The sequence below is a fragment of the Pseudonaja textilis genome, chromosome 3, assembly GCF_049901715.1.
Source record: "Pseudonaja textilis isolate UNSWEBS1 chromosome 3, rPseTex1.2, whole genome shotgun sequence".
NCBI lineage: Eukaryota > Metazoa > Chordata > Lepidosauria > Squamata > Elapidae > Pseudonaja > Pseudonaja textilis.
In genome coordinates this window covers 165,814,747-165,842,194 of record NC_141992.1, presented here as the reverse complement: position 1 = coordinate 165,842,194, position 27,448 = coordinate 165,814,747, and the positions used below count along the sequence as shown (strand labels likewise).

Below are 27,448 nucleotides of genomic sequence, written 5' to 3'. Positions count from 1 at the left end.
AAGACAAATCATGGCTAGACAAGAGTACCACACACAAACAAACACAGAATGGCATGCCACGGCAATTTGGTTATTCAATTTCATTTGGATTTCATTTGGTGGGTTTCCAGCATCACAGTATCCATTTACAAGAGATATACATATGAAATTGTTCATTGCTTCCCCATAAAATCTCTTCAAGATTTATCTGTCTACATTCCAGACCCAGATCATTCTTGAATTTTTTTTCTGTACGAGAACACTTTTCCAAACAAACAACTAGACTGAACCTACTTGCCATTTTTATTTTCCAGCAACACTTGTTGTACACAGGTATAAGGTTGACACTTCATTCATAGCATTTCCAAAATTTCTTTGCTAATCAAAACAACTGGTTGAAAATTAAGCTCAGCTAAAAAGAGAGCTGAGGGTGCCAAGAGATCTCTGTGGACACATTGGTGGCCTGAAATATCATGCTGGGGAAAACTGCTTCAAAATTGAGGAATACAGGACACTGATATAAAACCACAGAAATTGAAAAGAATCAAAACTCAGTATTATTTAAGAAGAAACTATTTTCTGATAGAATAAATTAAAACTACAGGATATAAATTGAACTCAACAATATTCAACAGCATTAGCAACTATAATATAATGTGTTCACTCCTGACAGAACTCCTATGAGAACTAGGCTATAGTCAATTTAATGAGTAAGTTGTACCACCACTTTCATTGAAACTAAAGTGAAACTAACTAGATTCAATCCAATGGATCCTGATATCACTGGTTACAAAACAAGTCCTGGAGAAAATAGGACTGAAGCCAAATCACATATAAGGGAGAAGAAACAGCACTTTCACATAAGTGAGGGCTTAAGGATTGTAGCTAATGGTATAGAGCCAGAAATGCTATGTCTAATAGTCTCAAACTTTTCCCAGTTCCGACTTTAGTGAGCCCTTTAAAATTAAGAAAATGATAATAATTAGAAGCAACAAAAAGATCTAAAAGGCTATAAGTAATTTTGGATAATAATATGAACTAATTGGTTCTTTTACTTTGGCACATTATAGACTGTTGCACATTCAGCCAGATGTTCAGACTGGATCTGGCATTTTTATCCACCTATTGAGATCTTCCCAAGGACCTAGGATAGACAGGTGTTAATGTTTGATGATGTTAGAGATATAATTGAAGAATTATTATTAGTATTTGTTAAATTTATTTGCTACCTAGCTCACTATGGGGACTTCCTGGTACAGTTGATCTGTTGGTTTGATTTACAAAGTCTTTAGAATACAGAACGTTATCAGTAACTATTCAACAGCATTATTGAAAAATTGCTCTTTTACAAAATTTTATTTCAGGTTTTGTTCAGGATAATAAAGTATTGATAAATATTATATAGACATTTATAGGATTTCTCACCAAGTTTGGTGACAGCAGTGACTGGAAGTAAAGGAGAACACCTGCAGTAGATATCTGTTCCAACCATCTCCTGCTGGCCTCTTGTGTTTCCATTTCATATTCCTTGCCATTGTCAAACATTTGATTTAAGGCAGCCATTAATTGCTCTGAAAATGCACAAACTGTAGCTACTAGACTCTGGCAGAAGACCATGTCTCTCCTGAGCTGTATCTCACTATCTGAAAAGAGTATAATTGGAAAAATAGGTGAAAAATTATCTAAATTGATGAGCAAGTAAGCATAGTCCTATGCACTGATCTTGTTTTCTGGGCATAAAAATGGCTATTAAATACCAGATAATATATATACTTGTAGGTTCTTTTGATTGCACAGGCTGATGAAAGAAATGCCATGCTATCTCTATATAGTAAGCTTGTAGACTATAGATACATCATAAATGAATTTAATTATTAAATTATTCTACCTTAGTACATATCCAAGTGTCAAAAACTGCTATTCATTGTGGAATCTTGTTTAATGTGTATGCTATAATGCTTTTTTATTCTGCATGTACATATAATACATATCCACAAGTTAGCCTACTTTCATGGCAACTGGCTTTCTGTATGATAAATGATCAGTTACCTCTTTATGTCACAATCTTATACGTGCTTGCTCAGAAAGTCCAGTAAAATTCATGGGTTTTTCTTGCTCATGTATTTATAGAGGAAGTCCTTGTTAGCAACCACTCATTCAACAACTGTTCAGAGTTATGATGGTGCTGAACAAAGGGGGCTTACGATGTTTCTACATAGTTGCAGCTGTTACTGCACCTCCACAGCATATGATCACAATTCAGCTGCTAGGCAATCGTAATAATGTGACAAAATCCTACAGTCACACGGTCACTATTTGCAACCTTCACTGTCAGCTTCCACCAAACAAAAATTCAATAGGGAAGCCAGCAGGAAGTCATAAATATTGACTATGTAACATACTTGCTTAATGACAAAGAATGATTTGCTTAACAGTGGCAACTAGAAGTGCTGGGATTTCTGGCAGTAAGTGGTGCAGCCACGACATCACAATTTATGACTGAGTCAGTTAGTGGTATAAATTCTGGTCTCCACTGCCATTGTTAAATAAGGAGCACCTGTAAATGGATTTATGTGAAAAAACTTCCTGGTCATATTTATCATCTGTTCCTCAAAAATAAGTTGTTAGTCCAGAGTGTAACCTTATCCAGATCAGGTTAATATCAATTACTAAATATTATTAAACTATTTTACTTACAAGTACCAATAAAAAGAATATTTATAGCTCAGAGTTGGAACTGTTGGATCCTTGGTCATCTCTGACCTTGGTTGTTTTCTTATAGATGTTTCATTATCAAACATACTTATGGTGTTACTTAGTTTGGTAATGAAACATCTGCAAGAAAACAATCAAGTTCAGAGAGCACAAATGAAGACATTTGCAAAAGTTGGTCAATTTTTAAATAAAAATTACCTGTATATTCAAGAAGTGCCAGAAGGACTCTTGCTTTTACCTCTGGAAAAAAAATAGAAGAACCTGAAGAGACAAAATCATGTTTGGCACTCAGGCCAGGGACGGAGTGTCCCTTTCTATTCAACCTTAATTTTCTACTATTAAGCAATATATCTTTCAATCAATAGGCACAGGAACAACAAGAATCTTTATATATTTCTATTCAAAATTACATTACATTGTATTTCATTGTTATCAATGAAATACAAAGATTATGTAAGATAAAATATTTATACCATCTAAAGAAAAATCAGAGAAAACAGTAAGTCCAGTAACATTGCCAACATTTTTGCCATCAAACACCATTTATTATTTCAGGAATAACTATTTATAGTACATGAAAAAATATTTAATCGTATATGCCAATATGGCACAAAGACTCTGAAGATAGACTAAAAACATAGCAAAACTGTTCAGTGAAGGTTGGAATTTACCATGATTAATGTATTAACAAATTGCTAGAACAATAAAAAAAAAAGATCTCTGACTAGAAGGGGAGACCTTGAAAGAATTTGAAGCACTTACTCAAACCAAGATCAGCTATTGTCATATCTACAAATTATTATTAAAAATGAAAAGGTGATAAATCAAAAGTTGTACAAAGTTAAAGCAAAGCTTCTAAGAAGTAATCATAATATAACAATGGGAAGAGTTATGAAAGAAGTCAATAAAATGTATTTCAAGTTATAATTTAAGGGAAAATAGGTATAAAATGTTTTACAGATGGAATCTACAGTAACTTCACCAAGATAAATAAATAAGGCAAAAATAAATGTTGGAAGTGCTACAACAAATAATGTTTTATTATTTATAGTGATCATGTAAAAAAAATTCAAAAGTATGAGAAATACTTCAAAATATTTGAAAAAATTAAAAATTAAAATTGAACTGAAATCACAAATTTTTATTTTACATATCACTGCAAAAAACCTGAATGAAAAATACCACACTTTATTAAGATAGATGCTAAAAGCTGCAAGAACAAATTTGGTAGAACACTGTAAAACAGAAACGTTCTCAAAAAAGGGATTAAGCATGATTCCTTCTTGGTTTGCCAAAAGATGCGACTGGAATGGAAAGGGTCCAGATGGATTGTGGAACAGAGGAGATTGCAGCTATGGAAACTAGGAACTGGAACTGTATGATGCAAGACCAGAGAAAAGATACCATGAAGATATCTGAGGCAGTGGACTCCTGAAAAAGAATGGTGGGCTGAAAATGGCTCCGCATGATATGAAGCCAACGATTACAGTTAAGTACAAGGGAGCAGCTGAGTAGATCAGTTCCTTCAACCCTCTCTAGAAAAAGGGAGTATGTAAGGTTCCCCAATCTGTACTCTATATGATTGTATCTCATGAGAATAATGCAAAGCCATAGTCTCCAGAAAGTTAGAGAACTGGAACCTGAGAAAATTTTCCATACTTGCTCCAGCCATAATTTTTACATTTTCTTTACTAATCATTTTTGGAAATTGTCTATTAATTGTTTTAAAGACATTAAATCCCTTCAAAATGACAAGGCTGGAAACGCTGGGTGAGTTCTTTGATCCTTGAAAATGAAGCTCCAGCTTTATAATTTTTAAGAATTTAAAACAACAAAAAGCAAGACAAGGTTTTCACTATAGAAAGTTTTTGATGAACTAAGGCAGGGGTCCCCAACACCCAGCCGGCGGCCCACTCCCAGGCTGTGGCCTATTCACAACTGACACATGTCAGGCTAGTCACAGGCTGACACACATGCGCGTGTGTGCGTGCAGCCCAACTCGTGAGAGCAGCAGTGAAAACTTGCAGTCGACCTGTGTATATATGCGCATGCACTGGCCCACACAATTTGACCTGTGCACACACATGTGCCAGCCTGCCACTCACATGACCCGGTTCCCCTCTTCCCCCCCGGCTCAGCCACCAAGAAGCAAAAGGCTCAGAAAAAAATGGAATATGACTTTGAAACTAATTTTAAAGAATAAAGGCACATTAAAGGCACAACAAGACAGGCAGCTTATAATGATGTTCAAAGGAATTTTTGAGGAATTGCATCAGGATCTTGAATCAATAATGTCAGCTGTGCTGGGTCTTCTCAGGAACCGTCTGTTCCCAGAAGAAGCTATTACAGAAAAAGTAAAAGTCTGTCTGTGAACAAAATGAACAAGAATTTGTCATTATATAAACAAATGTATATATCACATGATGCTTTTAAGAAGGAAATAAAAATGTCAGTCCAGAAAGCTATTGGAATTATGTATTTTTGCTAGACTTACAAAAGAGACTTTTTGATATTCTGACAAAATTCAAAATAAGGAACAATAATCAGCTGAATGAATTAAATAGCAAGATTATTGTACATTTTAGAAAAAGAAACACAATGTTGGTTTATTTGATCAGAATTAAAATGTTATTTTGACATGTTATCTTGGATGGTTTTCTTTAGATTTCTGGCATCTGGCCTGAAAAAATGCTGGATATACTTACAATTAACATGATGTTTAAGTATTTTTGCTTACGTTACTTTATATAACCTAATTTGAGAACATTTAAATTGATTTTATGTTTAATTGTCTTACAAAACACATATCCTCTTTCTTTAAGAGGATTATAATTGGCTTATGATCCTCTTAAAGAAAGGGATTTTTGTGAGCTTGTTCTCTAAAGGAAAAATTATCTCACCTTTTCATATCAAATTTTAGTCTCTTCATACTAGATTACTGGAACCACTTTATATCTTCTAAATGTGGATGTGCTTATACTCAAGAGCTGAGATATGGAATGATCAGTTTTATACTTGTTAATTAATATTATTTTAGGGCTCCATTTTGCTGACAACTAGTTTGGAGAAGATATTATTATTAAATTTGGCTATAGTTAAGATTTGAATTATGAGGTGATGAGTTTTATATATTTTAATTAAGATAACTAGATAGTGAAATTGTTTATACTTTTTCTTTTTTGCATTATTTATTCTCTATTTCCATTTTTCTTTTTTAGTCGGCATTATTTTTTAATAAAATTTTATTTAAAAAAAGATATCTCAGAAAGATGAAGCCAAGAAAAGGAATCTGAAGAAAAACATGGCTTTCCTTTTAAGTTCATTAAAATCTATTAGTATGCATAACAGTTAAAATTTGTGTACAGATTTAGATTTATGTATGTGCTCTGTCTCTTTCTCACCCAACCTACCCATCCACACATATAAATGATTTGCATTAAGACAAATCAGCTACCAATAGACAAATAAATATAAATCCTATTTACACACCATTCAAAACAGACAACAAAAAAATCTAAGAAGGAAATAAAGACCAGAACCGAATCTCTGTAGCAGCCAACACCCAGATAAGCAGAAATTAACACCAGCAAATGATCAAGCAGAAAACAATACCCCAGACATGAAACTACCAAGGAAAAAAACACAACCCCAACAATATTGGGAGGGCAAGCTACTATATATAAATGGAGTAATTCCCCACCCTTACTTGCAATGATGATACTCAATTGGTTAATGAAACATCTGAAAAGCTATCAAAACATTCTTTTATATTTCAGAATTTCTGTCTAAGAAGCATACAACAAGAGTTGCTGTAGATGAATTACTAACCTTCAACAAATTTTCGGATGCTTTGAGAAAGGTTTTGAACACTGCTGGGGAGGTTCCAAGGATCTTGTTTAATGTGAAGCCTCAATTTCTTTGGGCAGTTCACCTTAAGTTCAATTTCTTGCTGAAATTCTAGGCAAAATCAGAATTATTAATTTCACTACAATATTTTTACCTGATTGTAATGTTATAGTATAACCTTATAGTATACGAGGGCTATCCACAAAATAGATTACGTTTTGCAATAGAAAAAAAACAAAGTGTAGGAAAAAATTTTTATTACATACACTTGAAAGTGACACTTAAATACTACTTTTCAACATATTCACCAAACAAATTGAGGCACTTATCATAGCAGTGAACAAGCTTTGTAATTCCATTGTCATAAAATTCAGCCGCCTGAGATTTGGGCCAGTCAATCACGCCCGCCCGCAGTTCTGCATCGTCAAAGCGCTGTGTTCCAAGCCAGGTCTTCATCCTCGGAAACAAGTGGTAGTCGCTTGTTGGAAGATTGGGGCTGTAGGGTGGATGAGGAAAAATCTCCCACTTGAAAGCATACAGGACTTCTCGAGTGCCGTAGTTCGGCCATTTTTAAACTTAATGCACCATTGGCACACTCCACCTTCAGTGATGATGTTGTCCCCGTACACTTCACACAGTTGCCGAAAAATTTCAATCGGTTTATGGTTTTTTGCCAACAAAAACCTTATCACTGATTGCACCTCACAACTCGCGGGATTTTCAATTGCAGCACACATTTCAAACGTTTGCTGTGAAATAACGGGCAATGATACAAACCTCCCACTAGCACTAGATGCAGACTGAGCGGCGGACGCACAGACCAAAGATGGCTGTGCTAGCTCCGCCCCTTCTTGCTACAGACGAAAATGTAATCTATTTTGTGGACAGCCCTCGTAATTATAAGGTTATACTACTTTCCAGTTGTACATTTGCAGAAGAATGTCATCCTAGCCTTGCAACATTGAATAGACTTTTACAAGTCTCCCTGGACTCCCATATTTAGGAGAGAATTCAGTTACACCTTATTTTCTAAGTCAATTTTGGGTTGGGGATTGTATTCATGCAATCGTTCTCACTGGGCATAAGTATAATTTATTTATACCCAAAGAAGAATTTAAGATGATCTTTCCTAAAAATGAAGAGCAAACAGAAAACAAACATTTCTTTCCCACTTTGTCATCATAAAATTGACAATTCAGTTGAACTGAATTTTGCCATTTCTCTCCTTCTACACACATACACACACACACACACCCCACATGCACACGCACACACACATATATAGGTTTATGTATGTCTGAATGAAAGTAGATACGGATATTAATGTTGAGACAAAAAAGATACATTCTCGCTTGAAGGCATACTCATAAAAAGGGAATAATGGAATAGGAAAAAGAAAAGTGTCTCCGTGTGACAGAGAGTGCAATAACTGCTTAAAATTAGTTAGGTAACAACATTAAATGATTCTCTTAGGAATGATAGTCACCTAACAGTTGGGTTGGAAATATATAAACCAGGACAGTTATTTAATACTGTATCTTTAAGAGAATGCTGTAAGTGTGATTGGCTGAGGTTCCTTCAATGGCCATAAGATGGAGCCAGAAACCTTGTTTCTTTCTCCTTGCATTTCCTGTTTTGCCGTATTTGCCTGATCATCGTTCTACTTGGATTGCTGTGAGTTTTTGCAACGGTTAGCAAACTCCATTTACTGAACTCTGTTTATGATACTTGACCTCGTTTTTGGATTATCCCTGGACTGATACTAACTGCTTTGACCGTGTAGGATTTGGACTGTTTGTTGGACTTTGTTTACCCGTTTACTGACTTTAAATGAAACAATGAATGAGCTCTTTGTATAATTGGACTAACACTGAGTGACCAACAGCTAGTCCATATTTGTGGAGAAGAGTCTGCTGCTAGGCGTTGGGAGAATTTGAAGAGGATTTATGTTCGTGACAGTGTAGGTGCACACATACATCTTACACATAAACTGTTTAGAGCACGTCTTCTGAAAGGTGGACATATGTTAGCTCATTTGAACTTCATGAAAAGAACTTCTCAAGAGCTACATGAAAAGGAACTGATTTTTCCAGAACTGCATCAGGTTTACATCATTCTTTCCTCATTGGATGAAAGTTATGATGATTACGTATCTTCACTGGAAGTCCTGACCAGAAATGAACTGACACTGAATGACATAGCTAGACGATTATTAGAAGAGGCAAGAAGAAGGCTTGAAAGAGACCAACTGAGAGAGAAACAACCACAAGAAGAGGATTTGTTTTCCACTGCCTATACTGTTAGGAAATATTTTTCTTGTGGGACTAGGGGACATATAGCTAGATTCTGTAAGAAGGGAAAATGACAGAATACTGGTAATCACCAGAAGGCTAAGAAGAATGTTAATTTAGCTATGTCTAGCAATTCAATTGTAAACCATGATTTGTGGGTAGTTGATAGTGGAACATTGCAGTGCATTACTAGAAATAGAGTTTTGTAAACATGTCCACGAGTAAGCAACATGTATCATTGGCAAACGGATGGAAGATGAAAGCATCTGGTCAAGGTACTGCATATTGTTCATGTGTAAATGACCATTTATCTATGTTATATGTACCTAAACTGAAATTTAATTTGTTATCAGTAAGGGCTTTAGTTAATATGTAGTAACCTAATATTAGTAACCTAATATGTAGTAACTGTATAACAGAGAAAGAGGGTAAAAGTGTTACTGCTAATTTAGAGAATGATTTATATGTGATACATGATGACCAGTTGCAGATGGCTAACTTGGTTTATAACAATGTTAAGCCACATGACGAATATATACATTTACTGCATAGATAACTGCATGGGGCACATTAATTTCAAAATGCTGAAACAAACTGTTAAATTGTCAGAGGGAGTACAATTAAAACCCTGTAGCAAGTACTTAAACTGTAATGCCTGTAATCAAGAGAAAAGCAAGGTTACTCCAGCAAACAGACTGAATGGATTTAAGACCAAAGAACCTTTAGAGGTTGTGTTTGCTGACATAATTGGTCCTAAGAAACCCAGTTTGGGAGGTGCCTGCTATGCTTTGAGTATAATGGACCATTACTCATGGTACGGTTTCTGCTATCTAATGAAAAACAAAACAGAAACGTTCCAACGTTTCTTTAATTGGCTAAGATTTGCAGAAAGAAAAATGAAACATAAGGTAATTACTGTAGTTACTAATAACGGGACTGAGTTTATTAACAATAGATTTCAAACGATGTTAAAATTGGCTGGTATCGAGCATAAGTGTTCTGCACTTTACAGGCCACAACATAACTTGTTTATAGAACGAAGAGGGCAAACGTTACAAGCCATGCCTCATACTATGTTATCTGATTCAGGTTTGCCTGAAACACTATGGGGTGAGGCCATAATGTGTAGCAACCATGTGTTAAACAATGTGGTGAACACAACAACTGGTGAATTGCCATTCACTCGTTGGCATGACAGAAAACCAAATTTAAGTTATCTACATACATTTGGAGCTCCAGCATGGGTGCATATTCCCTCACAAGGAATATAATTCTGTTTATGATACTTGACTTTGTTTTTGGATTATCCCTGGACTGATACTAACTGCTTTGACCGTGTAGGATTTGGACTATTTGTTGGACTTTGTTTACCCGTTTACTGGAAGTAAAACCTACATTTTACTATTCAGTGTATCTGTGTGCTGGTTGTGTGTTATTCAACATCATTCTCACTACGTTTCCCTGAGTGCACTCATTCTCCTAACAGGGAATACCTCAACAGATTCCTGTTGGCATATACCAACCATTGTCTTCTCTGCACATAAAATCACTCTCACACATAGAAACATAGAGAAACACACACACACATACACACACACACACACACACTTCCTTCCCTTCTTCCAGCAGAGTGGCAAAAATGGCAAAAAAATGCAGATTATGAAAAAAAAATCTGGAAAAATGAAAATGTGATCTGTGAGAATAATAAAAAACATTGGTCAAACTTAGACTGTTGTTTAAAAAGATTTATTCAAAATGTTTAATATTTATTGCATTTACTTGAATATATCTTCCACAACACAATAAGAACCAATGAATTTTTTTCATTGGTTTTTTTCTCACAATCCTTCTGCCACAGCAATCTGTGTGCTAAAAAAAGGCCCATAAAATGTTTACAGCCGGTGGTTCTCTAAATATAATACAAAATACATTTCTAATTTTTATTTTGTGTTTTAAAGAAATGTTAACTATAATACTGCTAATAAAAGAGCTAGAAAGTACGCTCACTGTCATACTTAGCTTTGCAAAATTAATACCTTGAAAACTTCGACCAGGGGTGAAGAACTTGGTTTGCTCAAAAGCTCTTGCCACTGCTGGACCTTTCAGTAGATTAACAATTGAATCTACCTGTTGGTTTCAGAAATGATTGATAAATATTAAAAAGTTTATTCTGATAATCCTTTCAATCTGATTTAAAATATTATAATATATGTGAGATCTAAGGGAAAACCTAGGCATTTGTTAGAAGAAACTATAAACAGAGATGTGGGAGATCCACGATTATGAATTTTGTTTGAACTCAATTGGGGGAGACAAATCTGCCTCCATTTTTGGTCTTAGCAGACAAATCAAAAATGTCAAAACCAAACAAGAATCAACATCTCAATAACCTTGCCTATGGAAAATAGGCAAGATTTTAACATCTCAATAAGCTTGCCTATGGAAAATCACTAACCACTCTTATGTTTTCTCAACCAGTGTCAAGTCTCAGCTAACTTTAGTTCCTTGCAGAGATGTGAAATGTGATTTATTTGCCTTAGTTTAGTGTGCAGTTGAAAACTATGATTATTCTTGGTTGTGACCTGTGAGCTAGTCTATTCATAATTGCTGCTTAAATAAACCATAGCATAGTAAAAGCATAACAGAAACCAGCATGGCTTACTTTATTCATGACTCCCTTTTTGCCTGTTCACTTTGCCAGACAGTTACTGACTTTGCTCACCTTGATTCTAATCTTATCCAATTCCTTCCCAACACTTTCATAATTCTGTCACTTGTTATAGGGCAGAAAAAAACTGAAATGAAATAGCTTACCTGACCAAAAAGATGTTCCAAGCAACCATAAAGTTTATCCTGTTTATCATGAGAAATGCAGATATTCTGAGGGAGTTCATCACCTAATAAGACAATATTTGAAATCATTGTTGACTTTAGATCAGAAATATTCATATTCCATATTTTAATTATCTTGATGTTGAAAAAGATCTAGAAATACAACTGGGGCGCTAAGCTTGCTACCAGAGAAGGGGTTCCTCCTCTTTTTGGAAAAAGGTAATTACTTCCAGTCTGACTTTCTTCATTTGACTCAAGTACCTATAGCTTAATTGCCAGTTTCATTCAGATTTATAGTAATATTCCATCCAACATTTTTCATCCTTTACTGTAAGTGTTTAGAGTGTTTCAGTGGGATGAAAAAAAAAAACAGATGTATGATAGTAACTCCATCTTTTGTTTTGTCCTTCTTTCTACAGCCTATAGAAAACTATCCTGATTTTCAAGTATAATTTGTCTGCCCCATAGATGGGAGTTAATAATGGGTAAACTAGTTTAATATATCTCGCCTACCCAGTTCAATTAAATGGAAATGAAGTTTCTGAATAAAGAAAATGCTTGCAGCTAAGTGAAAGAAGGACATTATTTCCAACTTCATCACATACATTAATTTTTGGGAAATCTTTACTTCATTGCTGCTTAATTACTGCTATGATATTTTCAATGAGTGTTATGATGTGATTTTTTATTGTAGTGTTTTATGACTTAATTTGTCATAAATGTGTAATTATGACAGTACACAAGTTCAAATCAATCAACACACGTTCTAGTAAGCAAAACTCACATACATTCCCCTATATAAATATGTACACATAAACACATTTGAAAAGCACCTGAATCCATTTCATCACTATGAAAATAAGAACTGCATTGGCTACTGCAAATACTGGTGAAAGAAGCAGTAGAATTTCGGTTGCTGTTGCAATCACTAAAAAGAAGAAAAATGTAAGAGTATATAAATCCTTCAAGAATATACCTATTTTTAGGCATTTCATTCAAATATTTTATTAGCATGATTTGTACTATTAAATAAGCCATACAATAAATTTTGTGTCTTGGGATTAAAAAAAATTCATTAGTGCTGTATATTTTTAAAGCCCTGCAATGTACTGCTAAAAGCTACATTTGAAGAGGAAAGTGGGTTTAAATTAATTGAAAATGTATTAACAGCTGAGTCCTCTAAAAAATCCTCTAAAAAGGATAATATCTTTCAAAACAGAGGAATGGCTGTGACAATGGGAAACTCGTATCAGTATATTAAATCAGAAGGTACACATTTGGCATGTTTGCCTCAAAGTATACATTAAACAAGTACACATTCTTTACTTGGAAAAAATGTGTTATTAACTAAATATGTATTACTTAATAATGCTATGTAATGATATGTATTACTTAAGAACATTATGTAACAGACTTTTTAAAAATTAACATTATATCATTATATACAGTAAATTGTAAATTTGGTGTTTATTATTATAATAAATGATATCTTAAATGATACATTACCTATAAGAATCCCGGTTGCTTATAGTGTCATGACCAGAATCTTCCTGCTCATCACATACTACATTGAAGCATACTTTTTTTCCATTACGTTCTCCTTTTTCATTATCACTGTCTGTTGACATTAACAATTCATGATTTTTTTGTTGTGAACTTGGAGAATATGTTATTGAAGAGAGAAGGCTGAAATTTATAAATGTAATAAAGATAATTAAAAATAATGCATCCCTCTAATTTGTATGAAAATCTGTAAATGCAGACATGGCACACTCTTAAAACAGAAGTAGGAATCTAATGTGACTAGGCTCATATAGCATCAAATCATGGATTACTCTGTGCAAATATTGTTCAGTAACTCCACACACATAATATTTTAAAGTTTTAAATTAAAGCCAGATTCTGTTCCAACTGGAAGAAATTCAAAAGACCATAGTTATTTCTATTTGTTATTAGAGTTGTCTTAATGAAATGAGAGTTATTGAATGGTTTGATTTATTTGAATAAGAATTTTTCCAATCCACAAATATCAAGTACTGAATATGCAAAGGCAGCATGGTAATGTTTATCACAGACTTATGGTTCTCCAACAAAAATCCAAATGTTAAAGCTATAATTCTGGAAAGCTAACATATGTATTAATATCCGAATACATAAATCTTAAACCTTAGGATTACTTACTCATCTATTTGAAAAACACAGTTTTCCACCTCCTTTAATGTACTCTGTAATTTGCATAACAATTTCTGATAGATGTCTTGTGTTTCTAAATCTTCTTCTTTTAACAGGTACCTTAAACCATGGCCATCCTGTTGACCTAATGAGTGACCTGATGGAGCGGCCATGGTTGTTATAGTATGTTGTATATAAACCATGGGATTCAGTTTACCTAGAAAAAGTATATTGCATAAAATGCTGTATTTAGATTCATTATAACTCAATTAATTTAAATGCAAAAAAAATCCAGCTCACTTCATACATTCAATAGTTTGCACACATTCAGAACACAAGCAAAACATAATGCTGAAAATCCACATGTGATAAAATTAATTCATTTTTACATGCATAATTCACTTTTTAACATTATCCACAAGTTAATGAAACAGAATAATCTGAATTAAAATAGAAATGATTACACAATATAAATACTGAAAAAAACATGAATTTTTGAAAAAAAAAATTCTCTATACTTTAGCAAAAACTAGAGACAGAAATAGACAGCCTGACATAGACACACAAATTATTATGATTACTTCTCAGCTGGCAGGGGAGTAAATTAAGCAAACAAACAATGACCTCAACACCCCTCTTTTCAGTGCTTGTTCAATGATTATTTCAAAAAAAAATGTGCCACTTATTTAGCAAAGATGGCACTCACTTTAAATAGGACACTTGCTCTGATGAAAAAAATAGCTGAATTAGATAAATATTTGCAGCTTCCTGTTACTACAATCATAATGTGACCATTTAATTATTCAAGGAAGAAGAAATAAGCAGTAATTTAGATAGATGACAAAATAAAAATCCTTCAATACTGTAGTGATTACAGAGTAAATTTGGCTCTGACAATTAAATAAATAAAATTACAATGGAAAATCATATGTATGGATGTGACTTAGCTCTATGTATAAGTCTGCAATTACCACTACACCAAACTAGCCATTATAGAGTGTCAAAGTGACAATTTCCCATATTATATATTTTTTCTCTTTCCCAAAGAACAAGCTAATGAGTTGGATGCTTGAAAATTTTGGAACTCCTCCAAAGAACTGTAGCCATTGCAGTCAATCTCTGCCGCTTGCTCTTTAAGAGGGAGCATCAGACATTCCTCCATGTAGATAAACAAGACAACCTCAAGGAGAAATGCCTTGCACAATGGATTCCCCTCTTCATCAATTCCAAGTAGAAAAGGTAGGTGAAAGGATGGCAATGATAGTATTTGGTTTATAAAGCAAGAACAGTCCAAAATCATTAGTCCTTGAACAAAAATTTCTTCTTTACCTTTAATAATGGTATCAGTTAAAACATTCCATACCTCTAAATTAACCCAATCTCTTCATTTCTTGTCATGCTAGGAAAGAAACAAATTTTTAAAGATAGACATTGCTGTTTACCTTGCTCCATATGTCTGTTTTCTTTTTCATATGAAAAATGTTTTCTGCTATCAAGTTGAACACCAAAGGCACTACCAAGTGAGGTTGACGTTTTAGGATATGAGACTTCCATAACATTGATATGACAATTAGTTGGACAGAAATCACTGCTATGCAATGGTGAGATCTTTGACTTAGCTTGTTTGAAAGTAGGCCAAGCTCGATTTTTTAGGACCCGTGAAAACTACAGATAAATCCAAAAGGAAAACGTATGAATCTAAAGATTCCAGTTTGAACTACATAACAACTTTAGCAACTCATTTTTCAGATGTGAGAAAAGTATTGTTTCAGGCTCTTATTTTTGCACTTAGAGTTTCTGTTTCTACAACACATACCCCAAAAATAAGACCTATCCAAAAATTAAGCTGTAGCATGTTTTTTACTTGTGCGCTGAATATAAGCCCTATCTCAAAATAACACTACTTAAAAACCTATGCAGCCGGCTGTCTGGCCATTCCTTCTGGTTGCTTGCAATGCTGCAGCCACAAGGCAAGGAGCAATGGATGTGGAGCTGCCCCATGCTCCGCACCGGTTTACCTCAGGGCCCCCACAGCCAGAACATCCATGCCCCAACACCTGACTCGTGGCAGCAGCAACAGCAGGTGCCCACATGGCCGCTGGCCCACTTCTTCTTGTTCACAGCCTCAAAGGAGCAGGAGGCTGAGCGGTGTGGTGGTGCCGAGGCCATGAGGCAAGGAAGGTGTCAGGGTGTAGATGACCTGTCTGCAGGGCAAATGGGGTAGCTCCACCGTCTCCCACTTTGCCTTACAGCCATGGCACCACCACAAGCAAGCAGAAATGGGCCTCCCGTACAGGGAGGGGAAAAGGGACACCCCCCAAAATAAGTCCTAGTGCTTATTTTGGGGCCCAAAAGAAAATAAGACCCAGTCTTATTTTCAGGGAAATACGGATAATTCTGCATCAAAATGAGTGAGAATGGCACACCTCTGTTGAGTTAAAGATAATATCAGTTACAAAGAATCAAATGTAGCACCCACAACAGGAATTTGAACAGATTCTATGTTTTGATAAGCACAAATTATACCAACTTCCCAACTTATATAACTATAATAGAGTGAGCTACAAGCTTCATTTCCAAAAGTGAGAAAAATAACCAATCACTCATCCATCATTTCTATTCTCATTTGATATCCATATCTGATTTGTTTTAATCTGAATATTCTATAGCCCATGAAATTACAAAGTTATTTAGTTAAATTGATGCTGCAGTAATAAGGTAATACTAAAAAGCCATTGCGTAATTATTTATAAATTTCAAACTTTTACACTGAAACTAATGGCACAGTTAATCACATTTTTGACAATCTGTTTCCATCTGAAAAATAAAGATAAACTATCCTTACAATAAGACATATTCCAACATCCAACATCAAATAGAAAACATTCTGAAAAAAATAAGTATGCATCATGTTCATAGATTTTCAAAGATCTTATCCGAGCAGATGGGGAATATGTGGGTTTACAACTAGTTTGGTAAATATGTCTACCTCCTCCACATGCACTTTGTCCAATATGCTCTTGCTATTCATATTCTGGACACTACAGATATTATTAAATTTTTTTATAACACATCAATATTACACCAGTAATATTTTATCTATCACAGAAAGTTTAATTGCACAGGAATCACAGAAAACATAAGGCCAGTTTGTTGCTAAACATTTTTTCTGATGTCATCCTGTTCCATTTAACAAGTACACTCTCAAAATCTACTTTGCAAGATTAGAAACCTTCCCAAGCATACTTTGAAGTATACTTTATCATAAAAATCCTCTCTAAATGTATTCACTTTGATTCTACACATTTACAGTTGTAATTGTAGCATAATTGTTTACCCATACTTAGTTCCAGTTGAATATTTTTACCATTTCTTCTAAGCAAATTTACAACCTTTACCTTTTTATAACTTGTAATCCTTCTGCAAATGTGCTCTATTTTTTCACTGCAAATGGCACTGAATTTGCTCTGAAGATTGGTAGGAATTACTTCATGTATACTATTTAAGCTGCTATAGTTTTGCACAAATTGCTCGTCACTTTTTGCTAGAGCTTCAAGGATCTATTAGGACAAAAATAATTATTTAAGGTTATTAATTCTCATAGCACAGCCCTAATATATAGAATAGAATAGAATAGAATAGAATAGAATAGAATAGAATAGAATAGAATAGAATAGAATAGAATACTTTATTGGCCAAGTGTGATTGGACACACAAGGAATTTGGTGTAAATACTCTCAGTTTACATAAAGAAAAGGTACATTCGTTAAGAATCAAGAATCATAACGTACAACATTTAATGATAGTCATAGGGTACAATCAACAATCAAATCATACTAGGAAACAGTCAATATAAATCGCAAGGATACAAGCAACAAAGTTACAGTGCTACAATCACAAGTGGGAGGGGATGGGTGATAAGGAGTGATGAGAAGATTAACAATAATAGAAATGTAGACTTTGTAAATAGTTGAACAGTGTTGAGGGAATTATTTGTTTAGCAGAGTGATGGCTTTCGGGAAAAAACTGTTGTTCTGGTGTGCAGTGCTCTATAGCGTCGTTTTGAGGGAAGGAGTTGAAACAGTTTATGTCCGGGATGTGAGGAATGTGATGAATCTATCCTTATGTATTGATCAAGTATTTAATATTTAATTTTTTCTTCATTGGGTACATGTTGATATTTCAAAACTAATATTTGTGAAACCAACTGCTCCAATTATTATGGCTTAAATTTTTTTAAAAACCTAATTTATTAAGCAGGTTTCAGATTTGGATTTTGAGACTGTGAGCAGTTTGTCCTAAGTTTGAGTTCCGTCTATTTTACCATGAAAAAGATCACATAGATAATTTGAAATTCTTGGATTAATTAAAACTCTTGTGAGCAATGACAGAAGCATTCTGCCTTCTAGGACATGATTTGTAAGCGGTAAACTGTTTGTGCATTGTGAACTCAATTGTATCAAGGAGCAGGGCATTGAAGCCACTGAAGAAAAATAGGCAATAGAACTGGAGAGAATGCTCCTAGAAGGAGGAAGAAACATCTAAGAATGTAGTAAGTACAAGTAGAATCAGGAAGGAATATCTGCACAATAGATTGATTAGTGGAAGAAACTGAGCTTTATTGAAAAAAAAAAAGTCCGAGATTGACAACATATAGAAACATGACCAAGGTGCTGGATATCTAAGCAGTTCAAGAAAGTGATTTGTCCTTCTTTCTATCCTCCTCTCTAATTTAGCAAAAACTGTCTATAGGAGTTAACAGAACAAACAATTATTAGTTTAGTTTACTTTATTGTCATTGCACCTCGTACAACAAAATCAAACATCATCTTAAGTGCCTATCATGACCATGACCATGAAAATAAACACAAACACACATCCTTCACTTTCCACACACTGAACCAAAAACCCCTAACACCACACCAACACTGCACTATACAGAAGAATTTAAAAGAATATGTATCGGAAATAGGCAGATAAGGGATGGAGCGACTGAAACAGACTTATAAAAACCTCTGTATATACTATGATGTATGATATATTATGCAAACATTCTATTCTTAAGCTAAGGCCATTTATATTAGAAATATAAGCAAATAGCATTTATTTTGACTCTTAACAATATAAATCAATTCAGCTGGCCAAACACTGTGTGCATGGCCATTAGTCCTGTCCATTTCCCATCCTTAGATACATTCCACAAAAAATCTTTTGTAAAAATAAGTAAGATTCATCCAATATCATACTTGCAGGAAGGAGTTTTTTCCATCTCCTCCTTTCCACAGCATCATGTCTACATAGGAGACAAGCCAGTGTAGCACTTTCCAAAGTTAAGAAGCATGGAGATGGCAGCTGCAGCAACAGCTCCCAGAGTCACTTTGGAGAGTGTGATAGGTAGCATATAAATTTTAAAAAATAAATGAAAGGTGACAGTTAAAAAAAACAGCGCGGTTTCTGCCTGGGCTCGCTGCTGGAGTGCTCCGAGCCAGTTGGCTTCCAGGCTGAGCCACCCCGTAGAGGTGGTGAAGACAGGGGAGACCCAGTGAGGTTTGAGGGGAGCCGCATCTTTCTTCCTCAGCTGGCTAAACTCCCTTTTCCGAAGGCGGTAGAGCAGCAGTCAGAAATGGCCGCCTCAAAGAAGCACTCAGCCAGAAAAGAAAGTGCAGGAGAAAGTTAAGAAGTGAAAGTTTTTGGCTGACCGGGACAAAAAGTAACAGCTAAGATACCCTGGAATTTAAATTTTGCAAAAGATACATCGCTCCCAAAGAAGAGCTGGAAGCAGCGAACGAAAGTAAAAAGGGAAAAAAAAATTCTTCACTCTCCTTCCTCACGCTGACAATGAGAAGATTTGAATAAAGAAATTGGAAAAATCCGCTTTGGTACCAACAGGTAATTAAACTGGAAATATAATAAATGCCAAAGGGACAATAAAGATTTCTGAACGCTTAAAAATCCTTTTTTTTGCTATAAGTGGGAAGGAAGAGGAAAAGAATAAGGGCAGGACTTCAAAGGAGGAGACTGCTTGGAATTCAAAATAATTTAAAAGTTAAATCTTAACAAGACTTCTAAAGGATACATTTTAACTGGAACTTTGCAACTAAATAGTAACCCCAAGAAGGGAAAATGAAAAAAGAAGAGAGTGTTAAAAGAAACAGTTTTGTGTATTTGGATTGTTTGGTGACTTTGGAACTTTTGGAAATCACATTTGAATGACTGAAAACAATTGGGTGGTTGTTTAAAAAAGAAAAAAAAGAAAACTCTCTAATGGCATCACTTTTGGATGAACGGAATGAACTGGATGAACTGAAAATTGAATTTAAAAAACTTAAAGAACAGGAACAAGAAGGGAAGGGCTCCTCTGGTTCCATTTTTAAATTCTTAGAAATGGCGATTGGTGTTTATCAGAAACAGCAAGAAAAGACTGCGCAACAAGAAGACTGGGACAAAGAAGAAGCCATTTTTAATGAACAAGTAATTCTATCTGGGAAAGAAATGGGAAAAGGAGGAAAGAGAATGAAGAATTTAAGACCTAAAAAAACAGCCCAAAAAGGGAAAAATAATGTGAAAAGGGGATATAATGTTGGAAAGCAACAGAAAAGGGGAATTCAGAAGAGGGAAATGGAGGAGAGACAGAGGGGTAAAAAGGACAGAGAGAAGAAAGGGAAGAAGCAAGGGAAGAGAAGTTACAAAGGTTTGGAGCAAGATGTAAAGAAACAGGATTTAGTCAGAGATAATGGGTGAAAATTTAACTGAAAAAGGGATTCTGTAAAGGTACATAAGATTGTATTGTTATATTTGCAATAGAAATAATGTTAGAAAATTGGAAACAACATATGATTAAAAAGTGAAATAAAATAGTGTAATTTAGTGAAACTTTTGTGAATAAAATAAATGAAATGAAATAAATGAGAGAATTGAATTAGGAAGGAATGGGAACATTTTAACTACTCAACATTTTATAAAACATAAGTGAAGTGGGAGCGAAGTAATTATGGAAAGCATAGAAGTATGATACTTATTTGAAAAGCAATGCGTAAAATGTTTAAGATTTAAATGAATATCAACATTAATGATAGAATTGAATTGGTACTGATTGTTTTATTTATGTTATATATTTGTAATCTTTTCCTTTTTTAAAAATACATTGTGTAGTTTTAGAATGTACCAAGCAGAATCCTAATGGAAGTTATGTATTATATTAAATGTCACAATTTTTAGGGGAAAGATATAAAGGCATCATACTCCAATCAGTGATTACAGGAAAAATTTTGTTCAATGAGAAAAGATAATAGATAGCTGAAATAGGACAGACAAAGAATATAAGTATGATGATTTAAATTGAGATGAAATAAATAAAATAAAATTAAGAAAGTTGAAAGAGGGGTGAAGTTATATACAAAATGGAGAATGGTAATAAGATATGGAATGGAATATAAAAATGAGCATGAATTTGAATTTGTGTCTGCACTTAGAGATGTAACCCGGGATCAGGCTGCTTTCAAAAAAGATGTTTTATGTTTTTATGTTCTGTGTTTTGTTTGTTTATGTTTGTTTTTAAAAATCAATAAAATTTTCAAAAAAAAAAACAGTGGCAAGAAAATGGAGGCAACATCACAGTACATTGAGGATGGAGAGAAGCAGCAGCAGCAGTTGCATATATTGTTACAATCTAGCAGATGAATAATGTTTTGGAGTAAGGACAAATTTCTTATGTCTGTTCTGAAGTGTTATTTTTTCATGGTTTTCAAATTCTTAGAAAAAAGAATACCAGTGTCTCTGCAAACTGCATTGACTAGTCAATTATTTTTTGAATTCTCGTCAAATATCAAATGTAGAGAGATCCTCTTACAATACCATTTGAGACTGAACAGAAGAAGTGACAATTTCCACTGATGACACATACTATAGATAGATATAGATACATCCCTATTAATGCCAGCAAGCTAATCAAATAATGGACTTAATATTGAGAGAAAGAAAAACAGGGTAAGACTTTTCCTTTGTGTGAAATGAAATCCTGGACTAATTAAGGAGGAATATTATCTGCATATATAATAATATAGTCTTTCTGTGATGATTTAGATAACATTGAGACAAAGGGGAAGGTGAAACAGGTACTTTGTCTTCTTTAGCATCTTAATTCCCTTTATATGATCTATATTTAGAGCATTATATTTGATTATATACTAATAACACCTTTGAATTGAATGTATCTTCTTCCTTCTAGTACTACACAATCTCATCCGTCTTGTTTATTAGATAAATTATTTGTAGTTGTGTTGTTATGAAAACAATCAAATTAGGAATTCTTAATATATAGAAGAACTGAAAATATTTTTTGTAACCAACCATGTTCTCCCACCTATGTTTTGCCAAATGATATGATAATTCTTAAATCCTATTATTAAAATAATTTTTAATAATAATTCTTAAAACTACTATAAAAATACAATGGGGTGATGAAATTAGCTCATAATTTTGGGAAACAAAAAAAAAATATTCAGGACTAGTTTGATGCTTAGATTTTTTTGCATTTATCATTTTATGGTTTGAATTTAGTAGATAACCATGATTCATAATCTTAAATAAATATCAAAAGTGCACAAAACACTGATTTGAAATAAAATTATTATAATTTTAAATTTTCTTCAGTAAGAACATATAAATACATACGTATATACATGTTTTATATATCATACCTTTGCAGTCAGGCTGAAAAAGCCTTTTGGTTCAATCATTTTCTCTAAAACATGGCATTTTATTCCAGCAGTACTGTCATACTCATAAACAACACCATATTCCAGATGAACATTATCAACAGTCAGACAGACATGATCCTTTCGTCCATCAATTATTGCCATAGTATTAAATTTATCAATTGCTTCTAAAAACAAACAAACATCTATTATGTAGATTAATCAATATAGACTACCACTGAAACACATATTTTTATTGCAAAGTCATTTAATAAATTATTATGACCAAAAATTCAGGCCCTCCTTGTTGTTTTCTACTGGCTAGCTAGTGCTACATAATTTCTAAGATTCCAATTAATTCAAAAGCAAAATCATAGATCTCTAAAGTATGGCTGTATTTCTTCATTCCATACTTTACCGGTTACTAATTCATGTAATTGACAAAAGTAATATCTGAATACGTCATGCATTTCTAGATGCTTTAAATCCCAGCTGTGCTGGCATGCATCTCATTTCAAGAGAGATGTGCAATCCTCTTGTTTTACTCTGGTATGCTGTACTTGCTTCTAATACTTTAAGAAATATTCAAATTTTTATTTTGATTAATAATAAAAGTAAAATAATCCCACCTTCAACTTTGTAATTAAATGCATCTCCTCCATCCTCACCCAATGATTTAGTATTCGTTTTCTGAAAATCCTCCTGAGCACTATCAGTGTTGTTATATATCCACTGAATAGAATCTTGCTGTAGAATAACAAATAATTTATAAGGCTCATTAACACTTTAATACATATAGGTTTTGAAAAACAGAAAAACTGTGGATTTAGGTTGCATTTTATTTCCATGGGGGAAGAGAGGACTGCTGCTGGAAACAGAACAGGGTTTATTTGTTTGTTGCTGAAGTCTATGGTTCATTTTTTATTGATTATATGAAGCTGTATCTAAGAGAATAATTTTTAAAAAATCAAGTTATTTAAATTTATATAATAAGGGAAAAATCAAATACTGGTTGGCAGAATTATTATTCTTCCCACCCACACAAATTTGCATTCTGACAAATTTTAAAATATATAACCTAAAGAGAAATGTGGGGGATAAAATGAGGGTCAAGCACCAGTATCAAGTATTACTGCTTTTTACAACTGCAGCATTGAAATAGATTCCTTCTCAATATAATTGAAATTATATTTATGAAGAATTCCTAATTTAAACTTAGATTCTAACACAGTCACATAGAATGTCACATTGTATCATCTCTTATGTTTAGCTTTCATTTCACAACAATTTGCTATGAAGCATATCAACAGAAATTGTTTGATAATAATTAAAAAGAGGCTAATCAACCAGTGTGTTATAGGACTGTATTTTAATCTCAGTGTTGTCCATTTGTTTAATAGTAAGCAGGATTTATGCATCAGTGGAAGCCATGACTGATCCCATAACTCTTTATCCAGTTCTTTGCTCATAAAAGAGGAAGTGTTGGGGAAGTGTTCCTTGCCTAGTCTCTAGTTAGGCATGAAAAACCAGCCAAGTAACTTTTAGGCCAGTCACTCTCTCAGTCTAACCCGCTTCACAGGGAAAATAGGAGGAGAAAGACAAGCATACTATGTATATTTGCCATCTTACTTAAAAAGTAATAAAATGAGATCAAAATGAGATCAAAATCAAATAAATAAACAAGAACAAGCATGGTAGTCCATTCAAAAGTCCATCGTTAATCAGGAGGAGCACAGAGTCATTCTCAATAATATGCAATTAGTCAGAGCATAAAAGTTTTTGTTTTAGATGGATATCCAATCCTCCACTGGAAGTTTTCCATTTTAGTTTTGTCACTGATATTCTCATAAAAGGTTTGTTTGTTTGTTTATGAAATTGATATGCTGCCCTTCTTACCAATAAAGTGAGTCCGAGCAGCTATCAAACAAACTTAATGCTAGGTAAAATGCCTCTATGTGTTTTTTTTCTTTTCCATTTCCACCCTGAATATATAACAACAGGATCTCCATTAATTTAACTTGCAGATTGTACCTGAGTAATGGAAAAGAGTATAATATTCAAGGATGGTATCTTTTCATTTAATATTTAAGTTTTAAAATGTGTGCTCTTTTATAGAACACAGTTTTAATTAAGTCACAGACTTTTTCAAATAGCAGGGCAAATTTAAAAAGTTGACATGTTGTGTGCCTTCTTATGAACGAAACCCCACATCTTTTCAATATCAAGTGAAAGGAAAAACCCATTCCATTCATTCATGGTGAAGTGTTATTACTGATTATGCTTTTCCATGAACTGCCAAAGATAGATAATAGTTATGGAGCCACTGAAATAAAAACAAGGACATATGTAATGAACAAAATAATTAGCATTACATGCATTGGACGTCTGTATTTCCGGCAGGCTGTCACATGGGCAATAACACTTGCATGTGTTTCTTTGCTGACATTAATTCCATTTACTTTGATTATGCACTGTCCAGGATGAAGCCCAGCAGTAGCTGCCACAGTTCCTTTAAAATAGTTAACAATTTAAGTTAGAAATTTACTTAGAAATAGGGAAAAGCCATATTACAATTGATTTTAATGACAGTCCTTTTCAATTCCAAATTATATTAAATTGAACCAACACTACATTGTTAAAGACAAGCTAGAAATACATTACTCTGAATCATTGAATATCATGTAAGAAAAAAATTATTCCGTTTTCCTGGGGGCTATCCTAAATACGTAGTTGTCCAACCTCTAAAAGGTAAAACGTCAAGATACAAACATTGCATTTTGTTGGTCCACTCCCTTAGATGAAAAGCATAATCATATTTTAAGGATTTATTCTATAGAAATCTATACAAAATTAATGTGATTAATTATGGGCTGCAAACAATGCAGCTGAATAAGATTCAAAAGGATAAATTCTCCGAAGATGAATTTATAGCATTGATCCCATGAAGTCTGAAAGCAGTTATTTATAAAACCCCAAATCCTATGTCACACTAAATTACCATATTAGAACCGTATTAATTTCTCATGCTAAATTAAACAGCTTTCCCCCATGAATAAGTGCCTCTTCCTCTTTACAGAATTTCCGAAAAAAGGTAAAAAATTAGCTCTTGGACTTTTAAAAAAATCTTATTTTGCTAATTCCAGTTATATGAAAATATACCCAGTGTTTTCATAGTCAAAGATATATCAAGATATTACAGTTTCCTATTATGGAAATCTTTTACTTAAATACTCATGGTTTTCATAAAGAAATATACTCCACAAGGTATATCTCAGTGTATTTTGCCTTTATAAAACACATAAGTAAAATCAAAACAGGGAGCAATAAACCCTTAAGACAAATATCCATCCTGTCACATGTTCCTCCTGACCAAGATCAGATCAATATATGCTTGTTAGGTCTGCAATTAGAGGCTAAATCCCACTATTCCCTTTATTATTGGTTGTATGAGCATCAGATTTCTTAAGTAGCTATATATAACAATAGAAATCACTACTAATTCTTTATACGTAAATTCAGAACCATGCATCAAATTCTGAATGCTCCTCAAACATCAATATCAGGATTCTGGTTGTTTGTGTATTTATTGCATTTGGCCAACTATTCATAAATGCAGGTTACTTCATACCTTTTCCAACAGCATGAACAACAGAAGGGCCAAAGCCCCGTATTTGGAATCCAAGACCATCCACAGAATCAGGAATCTTAACTGTCCTTTAAGCAAGATAAAACCCACAATGAAGCATCTAACACCAACATTTCTGTTTATGTCTCAAATTTTATATAAGATTAAAATAATATAATGTACTTAATTTTAAAAAAATAAAGTTTACATTCGGTGAAAAAATAACAACTGCTTTTAACACAGACTAGCAAGAAACTTCAAAATAATCTTGAATTCAGTGAGGTTTGCTTCTTAGAAACCTGGATCATAGCTTTAAACATCATTAGCTAATAACCAGCATGTATATAGGCAAACCTCGCTTAGCGACTGCCCTGTTTCACATGCATTCATGATTACAACAGCACTGATAATGTAATTTTATGACCAATTCTCAAATTTATGATTGTTGCAGTCACATGATCTTCATTTACACACTTCATAAACAGGTTTTGACGGGCAGATTAACTGGAGAAACAGGCAGTAAAATTGCAATCAGAGTCATGTGATTTCCTGCTTGACAACTGGTGGTAATTTGCTTAGCAATTGAATGGGAAGTGATGTTGTAATTCCATCAAGTGACATTTCATTTAGTGACCACATCACTTCGCAATCAAGTTGCCAGTCCCAATTGTGGTTGCTAAGCAAGAACTACCTGCATTCATTCTGAACAAATCTTGGCATATCAGGCAAAAAGATAAATAAATGTCATTTCTACATAATATGCTACTGAAGAGTAACAGAATGACAAATATAATGATTTCTTGATATTTTGGTATTATTAAATGATTAATGGCAAAAAGCATTAGATAAATATATTGATGCCAGCCACCCTTCAGATGTGTTAGATTTTACCACATTGACTGAAAAGTGTGATAATTAAAATCCAGAGAGCCAAATTGAGGAAGGCAATTTTATATCAAGAACTTAAATTTAAATTCCGACACCAGTTTTTCCATCCAATGAAGTTATTCAGAATGAACAGGAGGAGGAGAAAAAGCCACTCTTTCTTACTTGTTTGGCACAAAGGACAACATCTCCTGCACTATGCCAGACCATGAAATGCATTCTTTGGAGTTGCATTTAAATCCCAGTCAATGAACAGCTAAAATATACAGTATTTCTTTTGTTCAGCTTTTAACTACTGATATTTCTGAATTAGTTCTAACCTATATATAGTAAACATTCAAAAATATACCTTACATTTTATTTATGTTTAACCACCTTGACTGCATAAAATTGAGGGAAAAGGTAGG

At 33.7% G+C, this 27,448-nt stretch overlaps 1 protein-coding gene and 1 long non-coding RNA gene across 4 annotated transcripts in view; one reads left to right on the top strand and one right to left on the bottom strand.

The window, feature by feature from the left end:
• PREX2 (phosphatidylinositol-3,4,5-trisphosphate dependent Rac exchange factor 2) overlaps positions 1-27,448 on the bottom strand; it is a 116,846-nt gene that overhangs the window by 30,452 nt on the left and 58,946 nt on the right. Inside the window, exons 19-32 of one of the 2 annotated variants that reach the window (XM_087931341.1) lie at positions 26,160-26,245; positions 24,904-25,040; positions 23,161-23,278; positions 22,535-22,719; positions 17,234-17,395; positions 15,278-15,500; positions 13,845-14,052; positions 13,170-13,349; positions 12,497-12,591; positions 11,646-11,728; positions 10,868-10,958; positions 6,523-6,651; positions 2,893-2,955; positions 1,405-1,622 (exon numbers count right to left, since the gene is read on the bottom strand). In XM_087931341.1, coding sequence (XP_087787467.1) covers positions 1,405-1,622; positions 2,893-2,955; positions 6,523-6,651; positions 10,868-10,958; positions 11,646-11,728; positions 12,497-12,591; positions 13,170-13,349; positions 13,845-14,052; positions 15,278-15,500; positions 17,234-17,395; positions 22,535-22,719; positions 23,161-23,278; positions 24,904-25,040; positions 26,160-26,245 — 1,978 coding nt within the window. The remainder of the gene's footprint in view (positions 1-1,404; positions 1,623-2,892; positions 2,956-6,522; positions 6,652-10,867; positions 10,959-11,645; positions 11,729-12,496; positions 12,592-13,169; positions 13,350-13,844; positions 14,053-15,277; positions 15,501-17,233; positions 17,396-22,534; positions 22,720-23,160; positions 23,279-24,903; positions 25,041-26,159; positions 26,246-27,448) is intronic. The other variant, XM_087931343.1, reaches the window with a different exon arrangement.
• LOC148126401 (uncharacterized) overlaps positions 1-27,448 on the top strand; it is a 77,555-nt gene that overhangs the window by 33,867 nt on the left and 16,240 nt on the right. The window lies entirely within an intron of this gene.